The sequence below is a fragment of the Musca vetustissima genome, unplaced genomic scaffold, assembly GCF_032173495.1.
Source record: "Musca vetustissima isolate MV318-11 ecotype Yass unplaced genomic scaffold, APGP_CSIRO_Mvet_v1 utg21463, whole genome shotgun sequence".
In the NCBI taxonomy this organism is placed as follows: domain Eukaryota; kingdom Metazoa; phylum Arthropoda; class Insecta; order Diptera; family Muscidae; genus Musca; species Musca vetustissima.
In genome coordinates, this window is record NW_026887876.1 from 1,941 (window position 1) to 23,122 (window position 21,182).

At 31.9% G+C, this 21,182-nt stretch overlaps 1 protein-coding gene across 1 annotated transcript in view; it reads right to left on the bottom strand.

The window, feature by feature from the left end:
- Window positions 1–297: 297 nt before the first annotated feature.
- LOC133335677 (microtubule-associated protein tau-like) overlaps window positions 298–21,182 on the bottom strand; it is a 36,696-nt gene continuing 15,811 nt past the window's right edge. Inside the window, exons 4-9 of the mRNA XM_061543988.1 lie at window positions 19,205–19,391; window positions 14,305–14,507; window positions 12,920–13,105; window positions 8,821–8,844; window positions 8,045–8,203; window positions 298–425 (exon numbers count right to left, since the gene is read on the bottom strand). Of these exons, the coding sequence (XP_061399972.1) occupies window positions 327–425; window positions 8,045–8,203; window positions 8,821–8,844; window positions 12,920–13,105; window positions 14,305–14,507; window positions 19,205–19,391 (858 nt within the window). The 3' untranslated portion in view covers window positions 298–326. The remainder of the gene's footprint in view (window positions 426–8,044; window positions 8,204–8,820; window positions 8,845–12,919; window positions 13,106–14,304; window positions 14,508–19,204; window positions 19,392–21,182) is intronic.

Sequence of the window (21,182 nt, forward strand, 5' to 3'; positions counted from 1 at the left end):
AAATAAAGGTTGTTTTGTTATTATTATCCGTTTAGTTTAAAACTAGGTACTTTTCGAAATGTTTAAAAGAGGTGTTCTTTTTTTTCAGTTTTTGTTTGTAAAAGTGTTTTGACGAGATAGGCTGGTTAAATTTGGCCATTTTGGTTTTTAGCAGGCTTTTGTTTAGTAACTTAAAAATTATAATTAAAAAATCAAATTTTTTGATTGTTTTTGAATTGTGTGTAGGGCTGTTCTTTTGGGTTTGGGTGGGTGTGTGGCTTTGAGCTTTAATTTTTAAAATTGTAAGACTTGTTTTTTTTTGTTTCATTTGGCTTTTGCTACGGCATCTATTTAAAAAGCGAACGAAATACTTCGGTACACACACAATCTTTGGTACAGAGACCGAATTCAAGATGTATTGTCGCTATTAAGCGGCCTTGTGAGCTCTATTTCATTGTTATGTATTTGTTTTTTATTGTTGGTAGTTTTTTTTATTCGTGTGTTTTTTTTTTGGAAAAAAAGAATGGGAAGAAAAAAGAAAGAAAAATTAAGAATAACATTGGTATGTCATCATAGTTAATGTTATAATTGTTTCACTTCTAATTAATTTGTTTATTAGAGAGAGACAGGTATATAGAGAGAGAGGACACAATAATATTAGAATTACAAATCGTTTGGAAATTTATTCTGAGAATTTTAATTCGAATTTTGGGGGAGTAGAAATTCATTTTCTTTACTTTGTTTTAGAAGGGATACAAAATAAATGTAATTAAAAGGAAAAATAACATATAGAGAAAAGAAATAAGGAATATAAACAAATTAAAACCATATAATAAAATGTATATGCCAATTAATTATTTATTTATTTGTTGTAAATCATAAAATTTAGATATTAATATGAGCAGACGATTTATAACATTTTTATATCATCTACCAAAATGTGGAGTGTATATTCTCCTGAGACCCCAAAAAGTATATATATTTTTGATCAGAATAAAATTATATATCGATATGACCAAGTCCCTCTATTGAAATCACGATAGAGCTTTAAAAGTTAGTGAAAATAGGATATATCGGTATATATTAAGTAGTAGTAAATCTTTCTATTAAAAATTATCAATGTTGGTCCACTTGTTTTGGCATTTTGGAGTATTATATGGAAGAAGTGCAAAATATGATCAAAAGAGAAAATTTAGTGTATATACCCAAAAATAGACACAATTTTTCACATATAAATTTCGAGTTTACAAAAACCTGTTCTTTTGTAACCAATAATGAAATTCCATGTAGAATAATTTGGTCTTTAACGTAATGCTCCTAAGATGCAGTCTTGTTGAAGATTTTGACACATTTCTGCAAGGTGTTTAATTAACACGTACTGAATTCGAAAAATAATTTGTTGCCAATATTGTTAATTTTATACTTTAAATTTCTAAAAAACGATAGAATTTAAATATATACAAAAATATTCCTCACATTTATATCAGTAATATTGCCAAAGACGCCATATACTTCTACTTTTCACCCCTCTATCATTATTTTTTTGGGATTTACCGATAATTATTGTTTGTGTTGCACAGTCTTGCAAAAATTGGTCCACCTGTTTCAGTACTTTGGGGAGTTTGGCTATGTTTTTCAACCGAATTGTATTCTATTCTATGGGATTCTATTTTATATTGGCTTAAGTTTCCTACCAGTTTCCTAACGATACCGACCCATTTTCGTATTTTGAAAAATTTAGCTGCATGCTTCCACCAATGAGGCTGTAATTTGGTATAAGGGTTTTTGAAGACCAATTTTATCAATATAGGTGCATGGAAATATTCCCTATAAAAGGGTAGCGCCCATTGCTAGTATTTTGAAGGTTTTTCCCCCGCATTTTGAGCTTTGTAATTAGTCTGTAGCTAGTCATAGATATTGCAGAGTATAACACATTTTTATCTTAATTTTGACAAAGGTCCATCCCCATTTTCTGATTTTTAGGATTTTAACAGCATTTCCCCACGGAAGGTCATGATATTTTGACGGTTTAGGTCTGAAGATGCAGTAATTTAGCAATCCGGGTTTTTGGAGAGACGGAAAAATATTTTTAGACAATTTTCCATTTTGGATTGTTAACCAAACGCATTGCAAATTTGACTATCATTTGGTTTCCAGTCTTCTATGCTCTATGTTTCTACGGATATACATTCCGAGCCTGGGCAATATTTCTCGATATTTGCACACCCTTGACCGATTAGAGGTCAACAGCTCCTTTGTGGCATATTTTCCGAATCATGATTTCCCGGAATATAATCTTATCATCATCGAAAATTATAGGCGTCTCCATATAGCCATCAGAGACATATTTATAACCTCTAATGTGGTAATGGTATTACTAAAAATATCAGAATACGTAGAGACATGTACGTATTTAGACTAGATAGAAAAATATAATTAACAGGTCAACCACTCCTCTTGGATATGCTCTCTATACACGCTAGAGAATACAATTTGTGTAATTTTTCATACAAAAGTCTGGGTCCATTTGACCACCTATGGTCAGAACCCTTTCTCTGTGTAGAATTTTGTGATGTTTGGCTCCCAATTATGGCCTCTAGAGCGATCAGAAAAACAGACAAAAAATAATGTTTTGGCTCATTTCATCCCCTTAATATTAACCGATCATTACGAAAAATAATACTGGTCTTCTTTGGCCAGAACCCGTCCTACATCCAAAGTTTCGTGATGATTGGTCCATAACTGTATCGTGTTTACAAATTATAATGGACAGACGAACGGACACACATGTCTAGATCTCATCTCGACTAGATGAGTAGTCGAGATATGACGATTGGTACATTCAAAGGGGGGTTGGGCCAATATTTCGTTACAGACACTGGGGCCAAAAAAGCTATAACACCTTGACAACATAGTTCTTGTATGACAGGGATGTCTCTTTCCCTTCATCGCAAAAAGTTGGATTAATGACTGTCTTTTTTTTTTGCTTAACAGATTCTTATAGTATAAAATATTTTCTCAAAGAACGATATGGTTCCATTGTCCCGCCTCATTTTTTGTACTTTAAAGTGTTTAGTCGCGTTTTCCAATGAAAGTAATTTGGGGTTTCCGCTCTTCAAATGAGCGGAAACGCCTGACTGGCTTAATATTCTAAGGTAATATATATCGGGTTTCCACTTGCCAGAAAATTAGTAATCCAAAGGAAGAAGTAATTCTGAAGATCTTTCTAAAAGAAAATGTTCAGAATAGAAAATAAAAGGGCCAACAGATATTTATCCTGACTTTTGTATGCTATGGTGATTTGCGGAGGTCTACGGAATCAATATCTAGTGTATGGGTTTAGCGATTTTGTGCAGCGGGTAACAAAAATGCTGAGTTTGGCTATAAACGATAGTTGCATTAAAACTAGGTATAGTATAAATATTCTGTCAAGTTTAGACTACACAGGATTCATTATTCCCAACAAATCAAATCGCATCCACTATTCCCTTTATATGATCAAATTGGTGAATCTATTAATGTGTTATGTTTTTTTTCATTTTGTGAGGGAGGTACAAGAAGGGGAGGAGCGACGAGCCAAATCTTCGACTTTATCTAGGTTTGGTTAAAGTATAACGAGTTTTGATCAAACCGAAAACTCCATTCGTTTCATATTGAATTTTGAGATTTGTGGACAAGGTACCAGAAGGATGGACCGAGGGGTCCCATCTTTGAACTTACAAAACTTTTAACGTTTCGATCACATTATTCCTTTAATATTGACTTTTCAAAACTTGAAAATTTGGAATATTTAGATGGAGGTACTAAAGCGAGTAAACCGATAATCTGAAGGTCCTAGAATTTTTTCAAACTAAAGTGACTGTAAATTGATATTTTAGGTTCTTAGAAGGTAAAACCATGTCGTTTGTCCATGTTTTGGTATAGACCCTACACCTAATTTGTTAGTTAGTATTCTTACAGGGAAACACAACTTATCGAAATAATTAATCTAAGTCCACTTTCTTGGGCATTTAAAACTGAAAGCACTACATTTTAACATTTTGGTATGCCCGGGTTGAGATAAGTTTTTGCTTGTATTTATTAACAAAAATATATATTTTATGATTTACAACAAATTAAAGTTATTTCTGTTTTACATTTTCTAATTAATTGATTTTTAGTATATTATTTAACTGTTGTTGTGTTATACAAAATTTAATCTAACACCTAAGTCCAAATATTCAATTTGTTTTCAGTAATTGTTATCAAAATTAAAATAACTTTGTTTTATTTTCTTAATAAAAATCTAGTTTCAATTATTATTATTTTTTTATTAATTTAAAATGTTTTATGTTATGATTTAAGTTTTAAAATGTATGTGTCGTATGTTGTGTCATGTGTAATGAGTGTTTGTGAGATGGTGTAAAAGTTACAATTTTGTGGTTTTCAATTTCCCATTTTTTAGAAATTGGAAATATTTCAAAAAAATACATTTCACAGTGTTAGTAATATGTGATCCAAATTGATTTAAAAAATGAAATTTAATGCTCGAAAAATAAACTATGAAATAGAGTTCAATTGTTTTGTTTATATATAGTACGCTTGTGATTATACAATTTGTATATTTTTTATTTCAACGATTACCAAAGCATTTTACAGTTTGTTACTGGTTTGTTGTTGGATTTTCGATTTTATTTTTGTGATTGAGGTTTTACTTTTGTTTTAACGTTTGTGTGCCACAGAACATTGAATACGATTGATGTTCTAAGTGCAGTGCTTTTAATACGGAATTTTGATTTCAATTAAAACCAAAGGAAAAGTTAAAAAAACTGCAAAAACAAAACTGATAATAAGTAATAAAATGATAAATACATAAACAAATAGATATAGATGTATAAGAAATATTTAATATTGTATTGGGTTTAGTAGAAATTACTTTAAATTTCGTTTATGTAATAAAATCATGCATTAATTTTTTTAGTAAAAGTCTACACCCGATTTTTAGCTAATAATGTAATCCTTGTTTTCTAAAATGTAGAAATTTCTTCGAATTCGAATTTAAAGCAATAACTTGAATTGCATGGGGTTTAGACAAGTTCCAATGGGGTTCTGGAATTGGTGGCATAGGTATCAGATGAAAATGAACGAATCCTTGATAGAATATCAGAAAACTATACCCTAGGAGGCTCAGTTTTTGGTTTGGAATATACAATCAGTATATTCCAAACCAAAAACTGAGGTATATTAAGAAAACAAAATGTATAATCTATATAACTATATTACAAATCTGAGATTTAAAAGATCCGGATAGTCAACTTCAAAATGTTTCCACGATATATAAAAAACATGGCATTTTTAAAATCTTTGCATTACATCTTGAAGCTTTAATCATCAAAATTGTTGGTTCAGTAGACCCGTATTGCCGAATCTTTGAAATTTTTATACACAATGTGTAGTGTATAAAGGAATCGAGTTATATCCATAGTTACTTCCTAAGATATACATAGATTCGCCTTCTGCAAATCTTCTGTCAATATAATTTGTTCATGTTTCGTAGTGTAACGTTAGGCTGAACATATGGGTGGTTTAATCTAGAACATATCCGGCAGTTATGAAATATACACATAAGCCTGTCAAGAAAGAAATATTTTGGAAGAAACTAGCACAATCACTTTTGTGATGGTTCGAAGAGTTTGCTTTTTTACACTGTGGTACAGGGTATTATGTCTTATGCATATGTTTGTAACAGGCAAAAGGAAACGAGATGGACCAATGGTTCCTTTTGAGAATATGCATAGAGCCACTTTCTGAGTCGATTTATGCATGTTCGTCTGTCCGTCCGTCTGTCCATGTTAAATTGTAAACAAAGTGCAGGTCGCATTTATTATCCGAATGAGATGAAATTTGGCACAGATCATTTATTTGGCCCTGGGACGAATCCTATTGAAATTGGGGAAATCGGTTCAGATGTAGATATAGCTCCCATATATATTTTCGTTCGATTTTTAGCAAATGGTGCACCAAAGAGCCAAATTTAAGCGGATTGGCACGACATTTTGCACAACGCACTGAAGTTAGGACAGACTAACGTATGCCATGTTTTATTGAAATCGGTTCAGATTTAGATATAGCTCCCATATATATGTTCGTCCGATTTTAAGCAAATGGTGCACCAAAAAGTCAAATTTAGTCAAATTTGTGCCCAGTTTTATTGAAATCGGTTCAGATTTAGATATAGCTCCCATATATATGTTCGTCCGACTTTTCGCAAATGATGCACTAAAGATTTAAAGGGTGTTCGATTGGCACAACATTACGCGGAACGTATCGAAATGGGTCTGGGATAACCGTTAAAAAGTGGACCGATATTAATAATTTTTAATGGAGACATTTGGTACGTGGTCCGACAAAGCTCATCTTCGGACCTGCAGACAAGAGAAAACTTTATGCAAAATTTTGGTGATATATCTCAATTCGTTTAGACGATAGAGTGATTACAATAGAAAGATGGACCTGCATAGTTTACGGTTCAATAAATAAGGACAATGAAGACGTACAAGGACTCCAGATAGAAGAAGGATATGTTTTACAAAAATATTCCTCATTTATCCTAATATGCAATCCTTCTGACTGTCCATTATAAATTGTAGACACGATATAGGCCACAGTTATGAACCAATTGTCACGAAATTTTTCATGTAGAACGGGTTCTGACCTTTTATTTTTGGACGCTCTGTAGTACACAATTATGACCTGAACATTACGAATTTTTATAGAGCGAAAGGAGACTGACCACGCAACAAGTAGGGCTGTTTTGATGAAGATCTGTTAATCTTCAGCGGGTTAAATTGGATAAAGGCCTTTGTGAGAAAAATGACAAAATTTGCATTCTATGGCGTATATTTTTACTCCTGAAGGACATAGAACCGAGAAGTTGATAGTATAACCAAAATGAGTGGCTGACATTTAAATTGATACCAATTATATTTGTGTATGTCCTCGGAGGTGAGAGTTATACGTCAATTTTTAAGGGGTTCTACATATTCTGATATAGTTGAGTATTATTATTACCACATTAGGTTGCGGAAATGTAGCTCTGGTGGCTAGGATATTCTGTATTAGGTTGAGGTTATGGTCAAGGACTAAGCCTATAATTTTCGATGATGATCGGGTGATAGTTCGAGGATGAAATAGATAACAGTATGTTTTGTAGTCGCTCTAAGCGCCACAATTATATCCGAATATTACAAATTTTCCATGGGAAAGACGACTAATTCGAATGGCTGTCATGATAATGAAGGTCAATAATTAACAGCTCAAATGATGCCGCAGAAGATCTGTTGAGATCTAATCGGTTAAAAGAGTGCAAATATAGAGAAATATTACCCAGGCTCGGCATATAAATCCGCAGACACTGAACGCTTAGTTTTAGTTGTGTAGGGTATCATCTTGTGATAATTGGAGTCCGGTTCAATAATTTAAGGACGAAAAAGAACCCTCAAGGTAACCAGTTAGAAGGATTAAATATTCTACAAAAAAATCCTCATTCAATTTTAGTAGCGATACGATTTGATACTGATTTGATGCGATTTGTGATGAATAGAACTGTAAAAATTTTTCATTTTCGGTTTTTTTCAAAGTTTCTTAAAAATACTTTTAATTTTGGACACATATTTACAATATTAAATATTTCTTATTAAAATGAATTTCTTACTTAATTTGAATTTTTGGGAAAGGGATTAAAATGGCGATACACAAGGAAATGTCAAATAACCAAAAACTGGAGGAAATCAAAACGAAAAAATCAAAACAACAAAAAACTGAAGGAAAACTAAAAATGTAGTTCGAAACGTATGTAAACAATTCAAAACCAACTGGTGAAATAATGAAAAAACAACAAAATTAAATAAACCAAAATTTCAAAGTGGAATTGGATTGATGGAAAAGATACAACAACGAAAAAACGGCGGCGGGGTGGTGAAAATAATAACAACAACAAGAACTAAAAAAGCTTGAAATTACAGTATGGATGAGGAGCATAATTGGTCAAGAAGCATTTATTGAAGCATTTTAACATTTAGTTTACCTGAGACGGTGGTGTGGTCAAGGGTACGCCGTGTTCAATATTTTTCAAATAATCCTTGTCATCGAAAATTTTCTTATCGCCGCCACCTGGCTTGTGCTTGACATTATCCAAAGAACCGATTTTGCTTTGTGCCTTTATTTCGATTTTTTGTGATTGTATCTAAAAATCGGGAACGTAGGAGGAGAAGGCAACACAGGGGACGATTGCATTTCCACCAACGAAAAAAAGGGCAAAAGAGCAATAGGGAAGAAGAAGAAAATAATTTTAAGAATATATTAAACCTTTATTAAAATGGGTGGGATTTTTATTTCTTTTTTTAAATCAAAAAAACGACACTGACAATTGTTATTTCAATAAAACCAATTTTGTGGAGTTGACTAAATATATATACAAGTCATAAAAAACGAATATTAAAAAAATATATGAAACGTATTTTTAAAATTTAGTGTAAAGTATTAAAAAAAGAAATAATACAAAATTCTAGAAAATATCAAAAAGCTCTTTAACAAATTTACAGCCTTTGTGCCTTATGTGTTAAAATGAGAATTTATTTTGAGACGAGTTTTTTTTTGGGCAGGGCTAGGCTAAGCAACTTAAGGGTTCATGGTTGAGGTGTTTTTTGGTAAAGTACAAAAGTTGCATTTGCTTTCAAAAGAGATGGTAAATAAAAAAGTAAAATGAAAAATAATTTCTAAAAAGATCACTAATAAAAAATGACGAAATTTTTCAAATATTTTTTAATGTGTTAATGTGTGAGTGTCTACTAAACTACTTACATCCTTAGGTTGATCATTGGATTCCTGAATTTGTTATTTTTATTTTTTTTTGTAATGGTAGTGTGAGTTATGTTGTTGTTTTTTTATAAACAATCATCAAAATTTGTTATTGTTTAACATTGATTGTGGTAGTTGTTGGTTTTTTATTTTGTTTTTTTTTTTTTTTTTTGGTTAGGTTAGAAAGAAACAAGAAGAGTAAATTAAACATAAAAATCATTCAGAGGCAAAGTGAAGTTTCAATCAACTAAAGATACACATTTTACAAAGTACATCGATATAATTTTATAATTTTGAATTATGTATTGATATATGCTGATACATGTTTTTGAAATGATAATATGTTTATATAGACTTATGGTAATAAATAATGAAAATAATATGACTTATTTTATAGTATTGTACTATTCGAACGCCATGAATTGTTTTGAAATACACATTTTATTGGAATTGGGTCTTTAACGCTTATGGCTGATCTTGAAAAACGTATGAAAATTGTGAAACAGAGGGGTTTTTGTTTAGTGGAGTTATAAATAACCCCTTGGAAGAATATTCCAAGCAAAATGGAGGATAACTTGTAACGAACCGAAACTATAACCTTTTTTGCCTTTTCCAAAAATAAAAATAATTGTTAAACAATTTCTTGAAGAATACGTTATAAATACCCCAATCATATAATTTTTTGTTCACGGGTTGCTGTTCTGTTGAAAAAAAAAAATGGACCAGTGGACCAATGGATTCCATCTTCAAACTTCATCTACATTTTGTTAAAATGTATGATTGCTTGGATCAAATGGGATGCTCCATTCACTTAAAGCGAATTGAATAACCGATTTGATTAAACTTAAATCCGAAACCTCTTTGATAAATGCATATACCTTATATAAAACGAGTTATAAAACATGTGTGTAACTCTGAAGACCTCCACAAACAATAGGCTAGGGGTATATATCTGTAGGCAATATCGACTGACACTTTTTTACTTGTTTAAAATAGAATTGCAGCAAATGTTGACCAATTTGTGGGGTCCAGGAACCCAAATTTTTTTTTTGCAAAATCTAGGGGACGTAGAGTTTAACATCAGCAATATTTTATAAAATTGTGGGTCACGGTTTACAAATGACATGAGGTCAAAATCAAAATATATGTGTGAAATATATATATGTTATATAACATTGACATGTGACAAAATATTAACATGAAATTATACATATCGGTCATTTGCTGCAAGAGAGGCATAACTCAAAACAAAAAAAAAAAAAACGATTTTGCAGAAAATGTGTTTTAAGTTTTCAACATGAGGTCTATTATTGCGAACAATCGTGCATCATTAACTCGAAAATGAAGTTTTTTGAGTTATGCCTGTCTTGCAGCAAATGATCGATTGTATCCGGTGTTTATAACGAATGTGAATATACTTATTATTAGGTTGGGGGACCATAAATAAATTTTTTATATGAACTATAGAACTTATTTTAACATGCATCGGGATGTCCAATTTGGGCCAAATATGCACTGTTTTGTTGTAGCCATTTCAAAGGTAACTTTATAATGCCTCTCTCATAGAAGTCCTGCTATCTATTTGCAAAAAAAACTCTAGTAGTCGATTTAAAGAAATTTTACAATGCAAGAGAAAGATGATAATCGCTTGGTGCCAAGTCTGGACTGTATGGCGGATGCATTAAAACTTCCCAACCAAGCTCCCTGGCTAGTCACTGTAGATGTGTGTGGCCTAGCGTTGTTCTGGTGTAACACGACACTTCTCCTGTTGGTCAATTCTGGCCGTTTCTGGTCAATTGATATCTTCAAACGTTAGAGTTGTTCACAGTAGAGATCAGAATTTAACGTTTGGCCATATGGAAGCAACTCATAATAAATAATCCCATTTCAGTCCACCTATACATTTGGTGGCCTGTTGCTGCCAATTCTGGCCGTTTCTGGTCAATTGCTATCTTCAAACGTTATAGTCCTTGACATTAGAGATCAGAATTTTGCGTTTGGCCATATGGAAACAAGTCATAATAAATAATCCCATTCCAGTCCCACTTATGCATTTGGAGGCCTGACCGTTAGTCCTGGTCCTCTTTGACCACGATCGTTTTCGCACAGGATTATCTTATGTGATCAATTTCTCATCTCCAGTCACCATCCGTTTAAGAAATGGATCTATCTCATTCCGTTTGGCCAAGGCTTCGCAGATGAAAATTCGATTCATCCTATTGTTTTCTGTTAATAAGTGTGGCACCCAAACATCGAGCTTCTTTTTGAATCGGAGCTTCTTTTGAATCCGAAAAATCCGAATCGATTTTAACTCCTGGTCGATGTTACGACTGCTAACATGCCGGTCAACTGCAATAATTTCTCTGATTTTATCGACATTTTCGACGACCGGCCAAATGGATTTTCCCCCAACCTAATAATTTGAAGATAATCTTCAAACACATTGTATTTAGAACTCCAAACTATGATTTTTTTTTAAATTTCGATTTTCAGGTCCTAGTACCAAAGTATATTTTTATAGAGCCAATTAAGTTTATGAGACCGTTCATAAACTTAAGATTTATTGGCTGGTTCAATATGAAAATTATCATTGCAGAATAAAATTGTAGGTCCCTGGAGGCCTAAAGCGGGACCAGTATTATATACATCGTTTAGGAATTACCAAATATTTGGTGTTACCATTATATGATGCTATGCCTAATTGAGGACTGATATAGCTCAATTTGGAACAGAACATTATTGCATTACAATATATTTATGGTTGAAGGCATAAAAATTAAAATTGACTTTTACTAACATAGAATGCTGATGATAAAATGGAAGACATTAGTCCCACCTTCAACCAAATATACTGTAATTTGGCATTTTGGGTTTGCATTGTGTGCCACATATTCTTATCAAAAATTATCAATTTTGGTACACTATTTAGGAAAGCCCCATATAACGATATCCCCTAATTTCGTTTTTTAGTATTTTATACCAAAAACTATAAATATTTACTGAGGCTCCATATTAACGGATCCCTCCCATTATTCGGTATTTTGTGGATTTTGAGCACATTTTTCTAAACTAAATCAACTAAATCGGCTATATTTCAAATTGAATTAGATTAATAATCATAATACATTAAAACGATTTCATGATATTTTAATATTAAATTCTACTAAGAAATGAAATATTTTATTATTACTTATGTTTGATCGATCAGCCATTTTTGGTCGATTTTAATTCAAAATCTGATTTCATATTTGTAATCAGTGATAAACTCAATTTTGTAAAAAATTGACCGCTATTCTTGATCCTCCCTAACAAAGAAGAAAATTTACGAAGACATATTACGACTCGGACCGACGGACATTTGGAAATGTACCCCGAATTGTCTGAAACAGGTTTGGTTCTGAGGATATAGATATCTACGTTTTGAATGAGAGATTCCTGGCGCAACTCTTTTTTGTAGTACAAAATATTTGAAACTTCAGTGAAATTATTTTTAAAGATTATTTTAATGTATAATTACCTAAAATTACAATGTAACGTGGCGCCCGAATAATTTATAATACTTAAAAGTATTTGTTTTGAATTGGCTTTATAATAATTTTGATTGGTAACATCTGATTATTTTTGTTTATGGCCCTAAATGTTATAATATTTAATAAATGTTATAATATGTAATGTTTTTTATGAATAATATATGAAATGATCTCCAATTCAATACGATGTACATTAATAATATAAAAACAAACATTTTGTTGTAATAATTAAAAGATATTATATAATTCTTAATAATTTAAATTAATAAAAATAAACTTTAACAAATGACATGCATTTTTTCTAACAACATGCTTAAAAAACATGCGTGTATATAACATTATATTTTTAAATTATTTTTATTGTTTTAATATTTTTTCATTCCATTTCATTTTATAATTTTTAACATGTCTTTAATTTATTTAAAACATGCTTAATGAGAAATTTTTGTTTTAATATATTTTTTTTATCGATTTTTAATTTTATTTTCTATTTCGAACATAAATGCTTAGATGATAGATAGATGTCTTATGACTGTATTTCTAGCTATCTAACGTGGAAGTTCAGAACTCACCTTTATGTCACCGCCACCGGCTACATGCTTAACATTATCCTTGGAACCAACTTTTGGCTTGGCCTTCTCCTTGAAATCCGGTTTAATTGTTTCGATTTTCTTATCACCGCCACCGGGCTTGTGATTGGCATTTTCTAGTGAACCAATTTTCGATTTGGCATTCCATTGTAATTTTGTTGAAATTATCTGTTGGGATCATGGATGGTGCGAATTTGTGTTGGAGTGTTTATTTTTTTAATAGAAAATAAATATAATAATAAAAATATAGATTTTAATTAAGTCTTTAGTCTTTATGATGACTATAATTAATAAGAGTTGCTGACAAGTATCACGACATAGAGGCACAGAAGAAGAATACCGATGCAAGGGTTTTCTATCAAAATAAAGGTCTTATATACATAGAAGACAACTTGATGAATGGTCTTCTATACATAGAATACCACTCAAGGGTATTCTAATAATATCACTAGAGAGAGTTTTCCATACATATAAGTCCATTTGAAGGGTCTTCTATATATAAAAGGGTATTCAATCTATGAGAGAACCCTTGATTGATATAAATTCGTCTGTCATAGAAAGAATACCAAATGAAGGGAGTTCTATCCTTACAAGGCCCTTTAAATGGCGTTGTATCTATAGAAGATACAACATTTCGGATACTTCAAAATAACACCTCTTATTGGGGAAACCTGTATATCTCAATTTTTTGTTCTCTGTTATCAGTATTTTTTCCTTACAAATAAATTTTTAACTCTCAATTACAATATCGAATAATTTTGTTTTTATGATGATCTTAATGTCATCATCATCCATCTGATCAGTTCCCTCCTTAATAATAAAATTATTTTAAAGAAGAGAACAATGTTTTTTTTTTTTTTAAATTTCTATTAACAAGAGTTCGTGATATATCCAATAATACAAAGAAAATTAAAAAAAGAAGCAACCAAAAAGAGAGGAAGCTACAAAAATTTATTGTCTCAAATTCTAATCAACCGTGAAATTGAAAATCACAAAATCATCAAAAACTACGAATTGGTTTTACGTTATTTTCAAAAAAAAAAAAAAAAAGGCGGTGCTATCTTGACGCTGTTCGCAATTAAGAACAAAAATAAATACAGGGTCAGTAAAAGCTCAATACTCTGCAACAATGTTTCATACAATGTGATACTACAAAAAACTTTTTTCTTTTTCATGGCAAATGTTTTCAATTGACATCAGGCATTTCCAATTACGGTTTAGAGGAACAAAAAATATTGTTTATTATCTTGAGATAATTTTATTTTTATCTCAAAGACAACAATCAAATATTCTTTCCTCTAAATATTGGAAATGAGTGTTTTAATAAGAAATATTAAACGTTTTTGTTTTTAGTTTGGTCATATTACCTTCTTTTCACCACCCCTTGGCGTGTATTTATCATTTTTAGCTTCAATTTTGGGTGCTGCCTTAATTTCAATTTTCTTCGTTTCGATTTTAACATTGCCGCCACCTGGTTTGTAGCTGGCATTTTCTAGAGATCCAATTTTGGAGCGTACGGCCTTCAAGTTAGGTGAAGGAGCGTGTCCAACTTGAATTTTATTCATTGGAACTGCAAAAGAAAAAAAAATGGAAAAAATGGGAATTAATATTTTTAAGCTACATAGAATAAAATGGCATAATAACATTTTAAACGAGTGAGTGGAGCAATATAGTCGGACGTGGTCGACCATATGATACCCTACACAACTTCCACGAAAATCTAACTTTGTGTGGTTCTATATTCTGATCTTGGGCAATATTTGTACTCTTTTGACCTTCAACGTGCGTTGTGTTGTTATGTTCGGCTTTCGATTGTGGCTTATAGGTCGACTCGAAAAAACACAAAATATCAAGTTTTCGGTCCACTTTATCCCAATATTATTATCTGATCAGCACTGAAAATTATAGTCGTTGCCCTTGACCATAACTGGGACCTCATGGAACATTTCAAAGCGATCATAGCTATATTTCCGCCCTCCAATGCGGTAATGGGTTACTAAATAATATCTGAATACGTTAGCACCTGTAAATATTTAAGTGTAACTCCCACATCCGAGTACATACGACAATGTAATTCGTATCAATTTGAAGGCCAACCACTCCTCTTGGATATGTTGTCAACTTCTAGGGTCTATGTAAATATATACGCTATAGAATACAAATTTTGTCATTTTCACACAGAAGTCAGTGTCCATTTGCCCCGCTAAATATTGACCGATCGTTATCAAAACTGGCATTCTTTGGCCCGATTCCTTTCTCCATGTAAAAATTCGCGATGTTCGGGCCATAATTAAGGCCTATGGAGCGATCAGAAAATCAGAAAGAAATTAAGTTTTTGGTCAATTTCACCACCTAAATATTAACCCTTCTTTACCCAAAACAATAGGGGTCTTCATTGGCCAGAACCCATCCTACATGCAAAATTTTGTGAAGATTGCTCCATAACTGTGGTCTGTATAATGTTTACAAATTATAATGGACAGTCGGACGAACGGACACTTTTCTAGATTACCTAGTCGATATATGACTTAAAGGTGGGTCTAGGACCAATATTTCGAGGCCTTACAAACTCTTGGGGCTGCACAAAGCTATAATACAACATAGTTGTGTAGGGTATAAACATTAATGAAAATGTATCAAATTTATATTTCAATCGCTTTCACACCTCAATTCCTTCCTTGTGTGCCAAACTTCACTACTACAAATTATCAAGAAAATATCCCATCAAAAGTACCCTCCGTTATCCGGTATTTTGGGGATTATGAACGCGTTTTTCTACCAAATTGTCTGTAATTTGGTATTTTGGGTAGGAAACACATCTTCCTACCGAAAATTATCAATATTGGTTCTACTTTGGGATAGTCCTCATATTCCCAAATTTCGATATATTGTGAATTATGAATTAATTTTTATCTGAATTGGCTGTAGTTTTTTATGCCTTTCACCACACTGTGGTACAGGGTATTATGTGTTTGTGCATATGTTTGTAACAGGAAAAAGGAAACGAGAATGACTCATTGTTCCTTTTGGGAATATGCATAGAATCACTTTCTGAGTCGATTTATGCATGTCCGTCCGTCCGTCTGTTGATATTAAATTGTAAACAAAGTAAACAAATTGTAAACAAAGTGGATGACATTTGGTGCAGATTATTTATTTGGGACGAACCCTATTGAAATTGGTGAAAATCGGTTCAGATTTAGATATAACTCCCATAAATATTTTCGTCTGATTTAATGTAAATGGTGCACTAATGTCCCTATATATCTTTCGATTTGCAAGAAGTTTGGCATAGCGTACTGAATTGAGTCTAGATATATGTGTGCTAAGTTTCGTGAAAATCGGTTGAAATTTAGATATAGTTCCCATATATATTTTCGTCCGATTTTATGTAAATGGTGCACCAAACTCCCTATATATTTTTCCATTTGCACGATATTTGGAATCGCGTACTGAATTGAGTCTAGAATGACGTGCGTTAAGTTTCCAGAAAATCGGATCAGATTTAGATATAGCTGTCATATATATTTTCGACAGACGTTATGTTAATGCAGCACCAAAGTCACTATATATCTTTCGATTTGCACGGATTTTGGCATAGCGTACTACATTAGGTATAGACTGATGTGCGCTATTTTCATCTGATTTAATGTAAATTGCGCACTAAAGAACCACAATTTTGTACAATGTATATAAGTTAGTATAACCTTAAGTGTCCCAAGTTTTCTTGAAATCGATTCAGATTTACATATATCACCTATATATATATTTTCGTCCGATTTCAAGTAAGTGGTGCACTAGTGGTCCATAGCTAGGCCTATTGACCCAATGTACTGAAATTAATATAAATTAATCTCGGGCTAGTTTCCTGGAAATCGGTTCAAATTAGATATATCATAGCTTCCACATATAATTTCGACATATTCATGGTAATTGTACACCAAATAATCAAAGGGTGTCTGATTTAGATTAAATTTTAAGTAGGACATCACATCGAACAGCGTGTATCAAGTTTGCTTAAATTCGATTTTAAAAAAATTAGCATAGTTTGCAGGAATTGATGTCAGTCGGTTTACATATAGATAAATATTACATATTTAAGTTCGTTCAATTTTATGTCAATGTTCCTTCGAAAGGGCGACGTCTGTTAGGATACATATGTAGAGTATACCAAAAGTGGTGAAGGGTATCATAATGTCGGCTCAGTCCGACTTTACTACTTTCCTTACTGGTTTTTGAATAGAATAGTTCATTAAATTACAGTGAAACTAAAAATTTTAAACTAATATTTCGGATGAATTTTCAAACACTCTACTTCGCCGGTTAATTGAAAATCTGTATAAGAGAAGGACTTTTTTGTTGCAAAAATACAATTAAATATGAAACGAGCACCGTTTAAGAGAAAAAAATTCATTTTTGTAAATTTTAGTTTTTTTTTTAAATTTTTATGTGCAACCCTAAAATTATGTTGCAAATTTTTCCAACCATCCAAGAAAATGTCAACGAAAAAATAAGTTCTTACTCAATTCATTTCATAATATGATTTATAAATTTCACGATTTTTCAGAAATTGATTGAAAACTTCGTTTAAGCGCAATGAGTTTCGATTATCCGAAGTTCTTTTAATTGAAAATTCTGCTTAAGAGAAAATTTTTTTCTGAAATTAGGCGTTTTCGCTTAACTGAATTCAACTGTACAAAGATAAGACAAAAATCTTGAAAATATGTTGAGACAATGTTTCACCCGTTTTGTTTGCGGCGCTCTTCTGTATATTCACCCTCGGTTACTTTGTTGCAGAATGTACTGAAGAAACGATTGAGACCTGGGACGAACCATAGACATTTCTAAATTTCACAATATATTAGGTGGTTATGATTTGTAAGATTTCGAAATATACTTGTCCAACTATCTATTGGAGCGAAGTGAAAATCCCCTGACAGACAATAGTTTATGACGTTTCCAGTCTTAACGGTATCATGCGAGTTTCGTTATTTTAAAGTTCCTATTCGCCCGATATCGCCCGATTTTCGTACTTATAATAGAAATTTTATGAACACTTATTTCATATTCCAAAAGTAATGTAGGGTATCGTATTATCAGTCCCTCAAGACTTTGGCATTTTGGGAAAGAAAGGAATGTTTTTAACCGAATTAACTATAAATTGATTGATTCTAATAAAGTGTCCAATCTTCCCACTAAAAAGCTTATTATCGGTAGCTATGCTATGTTGAAGGTTATGGCCACATTTCCCACCAAAGAAGCTGTTATTTCACATAGAGGGGTTTTGGAGGCTGTCATATATGCAGATAATTATATCACGGTATGCACATAGCCCTAATAAAAAAGTACCGCCCTATTTTCAATTTTTTGAAGGTTTTAGCAGCAGTCATTAGGATCTTTAAGGTAAAACATATTTACGAGTACAATTTCCTACGTAGGTCTACGTTTGAGCATACCACCATATAAATTGTCCGTCCTATTTGCGTACTTTTAAGGTTTTGGAATCGTATCCCCATCGAAGTGGCTGTAATTTAAAAAGCAAACAATACCACAGTTACCCTATGATAGTTCAGGGTATAAAATTCGGCCTATTGTCAACAATATTAGTTTTATTTCAGCATACTAGAATTTTCGGTATTTTAAAATCCAAAACTCTAAAATCTTTTCTTCTTTGCTTAACATTCATTTTTAATTGTTTGATCTTCGTTGGTTACGAAGTTCCAAGTGACGGCAAAGCATTCCATTCCTCTACGATATTGCATGTGAAAAGAATTTTATGTGTACATATTAAGCTACAGAAATAAAACCCAATATGCTAAGGGTCGCAGTGAGGACTGAAGGAAAATTTGATTTATTATACTATGATGTACAGATGTAAATATATCTCCCATATATAATTCGCCCTTTCATGTGAAATTTTCAAAATGGAATTTTGGATATAAAACGTAATATCGTGAGCCAATCAAACTAAACATGTACAAAAGTATTCTTGTTTGGTTCTGATGTGGATATTGCGTTACAATACAAATTTCATGTTGGTCATATTCTCTGAATTAGTGGCTATTTCATATTTCCAAACCAAAAATAATACTCGGCTTAGAGATTCTATTCAATTTTGAAAAAAGGTCAAAATATGGGAAAATTTTGCTGGAATTTAAGTCTACTGAAATTATATTATTAATAATTAAAAACTTAAAAAACTTTTGTATACGAATTTTCCCCCAAAATCCCGATATACTTTTGTTAAAAAAAAAAACTTTTTCATACCTTTTTTAACTGGTTCCGGTTCTGGAGTCTTCAATGCAATGCGATTTCGTGAAGTACTGCGAGATTTTGATGATTTATTGGATGGTGTAGTGCTGGGTGGGCGTGATGTGGCCGACTTTTCGGGCTTAGAAGATACCGAAGTTGGAGTTTTGGCTGGGGAACTGGGAGTTCCAGGGCCGTTGCGTTCCTATAAAAACAATCGATAAGAAATAAATTCGATTAGCCATTAGCAATTTCAAATCAATAAAAAAAGTTAAGTATTACTAAAAGTAAATTTGTATCAGCTGTAATAATTAATTGCATGATGATTCTATGGCACGCTATTTTTCCGTTTTTACTCGTATTTTCCACTAATTATATAATTTCTTTTTTTTCTCTTGTGTTAATAAATCCGAAATCTATGTTGAAGAATTTAATTACTGCGATGCGTTTCGTTTGTCGTTTCCTTTGCAATTGAGTTGTGCCCGAAAAATATATCACTTCGTTCGCCTTCAACATTTTGTTTTTTTGCAAAAGTTCTACTTCAGAAGAATTATATTGCCTGATAAGTTTGTTGGTGGTGCTGTTGTTGTTTATGAATTTGTTCACAAAGGAAAATTATTCTTAATTTTTTGTTGTTTTGTTTTTGTTATTAGTATAATATACAAATTCATGTTTGTTGTTGTAGTAATTTTCATATTGTTTTATCGATGGCATTACGGATGGCATGCATGATGGTCCTCCCAACTATCTGCCTGTTTGTCTGTCTTCGGAGCCTTTGTATTGTTGGTACTGTTCAAGTCAAAATGATAAGTTGTCTCCCTCACCCCATATAATTTCACTTTTCGCCATCGACATAAACATAAATGTAAATATACATATATATGTATGTAGGTATTTACTATCTATATAATACACATGTATATTTATAATTTTGTTTATTTTTTTCTTTCTTTTTTTTTTTTTTTGGAGGTAACAAAAAAAATAACTTCTAAATGATAAATTACCTTTATCTACCCGAAAAAAAGAGTAGAAAAAACATACTCGCGAAGAAACCCATAAAAAAGTTTCGAATGAAAAAGAATTGAATGGAATTTCAACGATTTCTTCTTTCCGATATGACAGCGCAAGGATACGTTTTTGGTCGTTTGTTTATTGTTCGTATAGCTACACACATATATGTATGTGAGTATTTTGAGTGGGTTAAATGTAGCAGGAAACACACACGAAAAAATATATTTGTTAAATCGTAAATGTCGGGTTCGAAGTATACCTATAAGTCTTCGAATATCATTACGTTTAGGGAAGAAATAGTTTTTCATTAAGAAAAATATTTATTCAAAGGACAATTCAAAATTGGACGAAACCTTAACATAAAAGTGTGCTACTACATACAATTCGAATCGATGTATTTCTTCCTCTCCGATTGAAAACCCCGAAAACATTGCATTTGATCGATTTAACAGCATCCTCTGGTGATGAAAGCCAATGATCACACATTTGTTATATCCACCACAATAAAATTTGTCCTCTCGTTTGCAACACTTCCAAATCTCGTGGATGTCCCTATTATTTGGATCTGAATAAAATTCTTTGTCGATTTATCCAAGTTCCTCTGCCTGTTAAAATCCCGATAGAGAACCCTATATTTAACAAAAATCCTCGGATGTATAGTGTTACATCGGGTTATTTCGGTCCAAGTTTTGGTCTAGTCCCCATGTTTTGACGGTTTTAGCCACATTTTTCAACAGTATGAGCTACATTTTGACATTCTGGGTTTGTGAAGGCTGACATACAGTAGCGGGCCATAAAAATGCAACGCTTTGGTCATATGATATGTAATTACATTTGTTTTACAATAACGGCAACTAATATATGTATTTTCTTTTGCTGTTTATTATTTCAATTATAAGTTTTCAAACTAACCATAGTTCTTTCCAAATTCGGTTTACAAAAGTTAAGTGATTTTTTTATAAAGGTAAAAATAAGTTTAAAATTA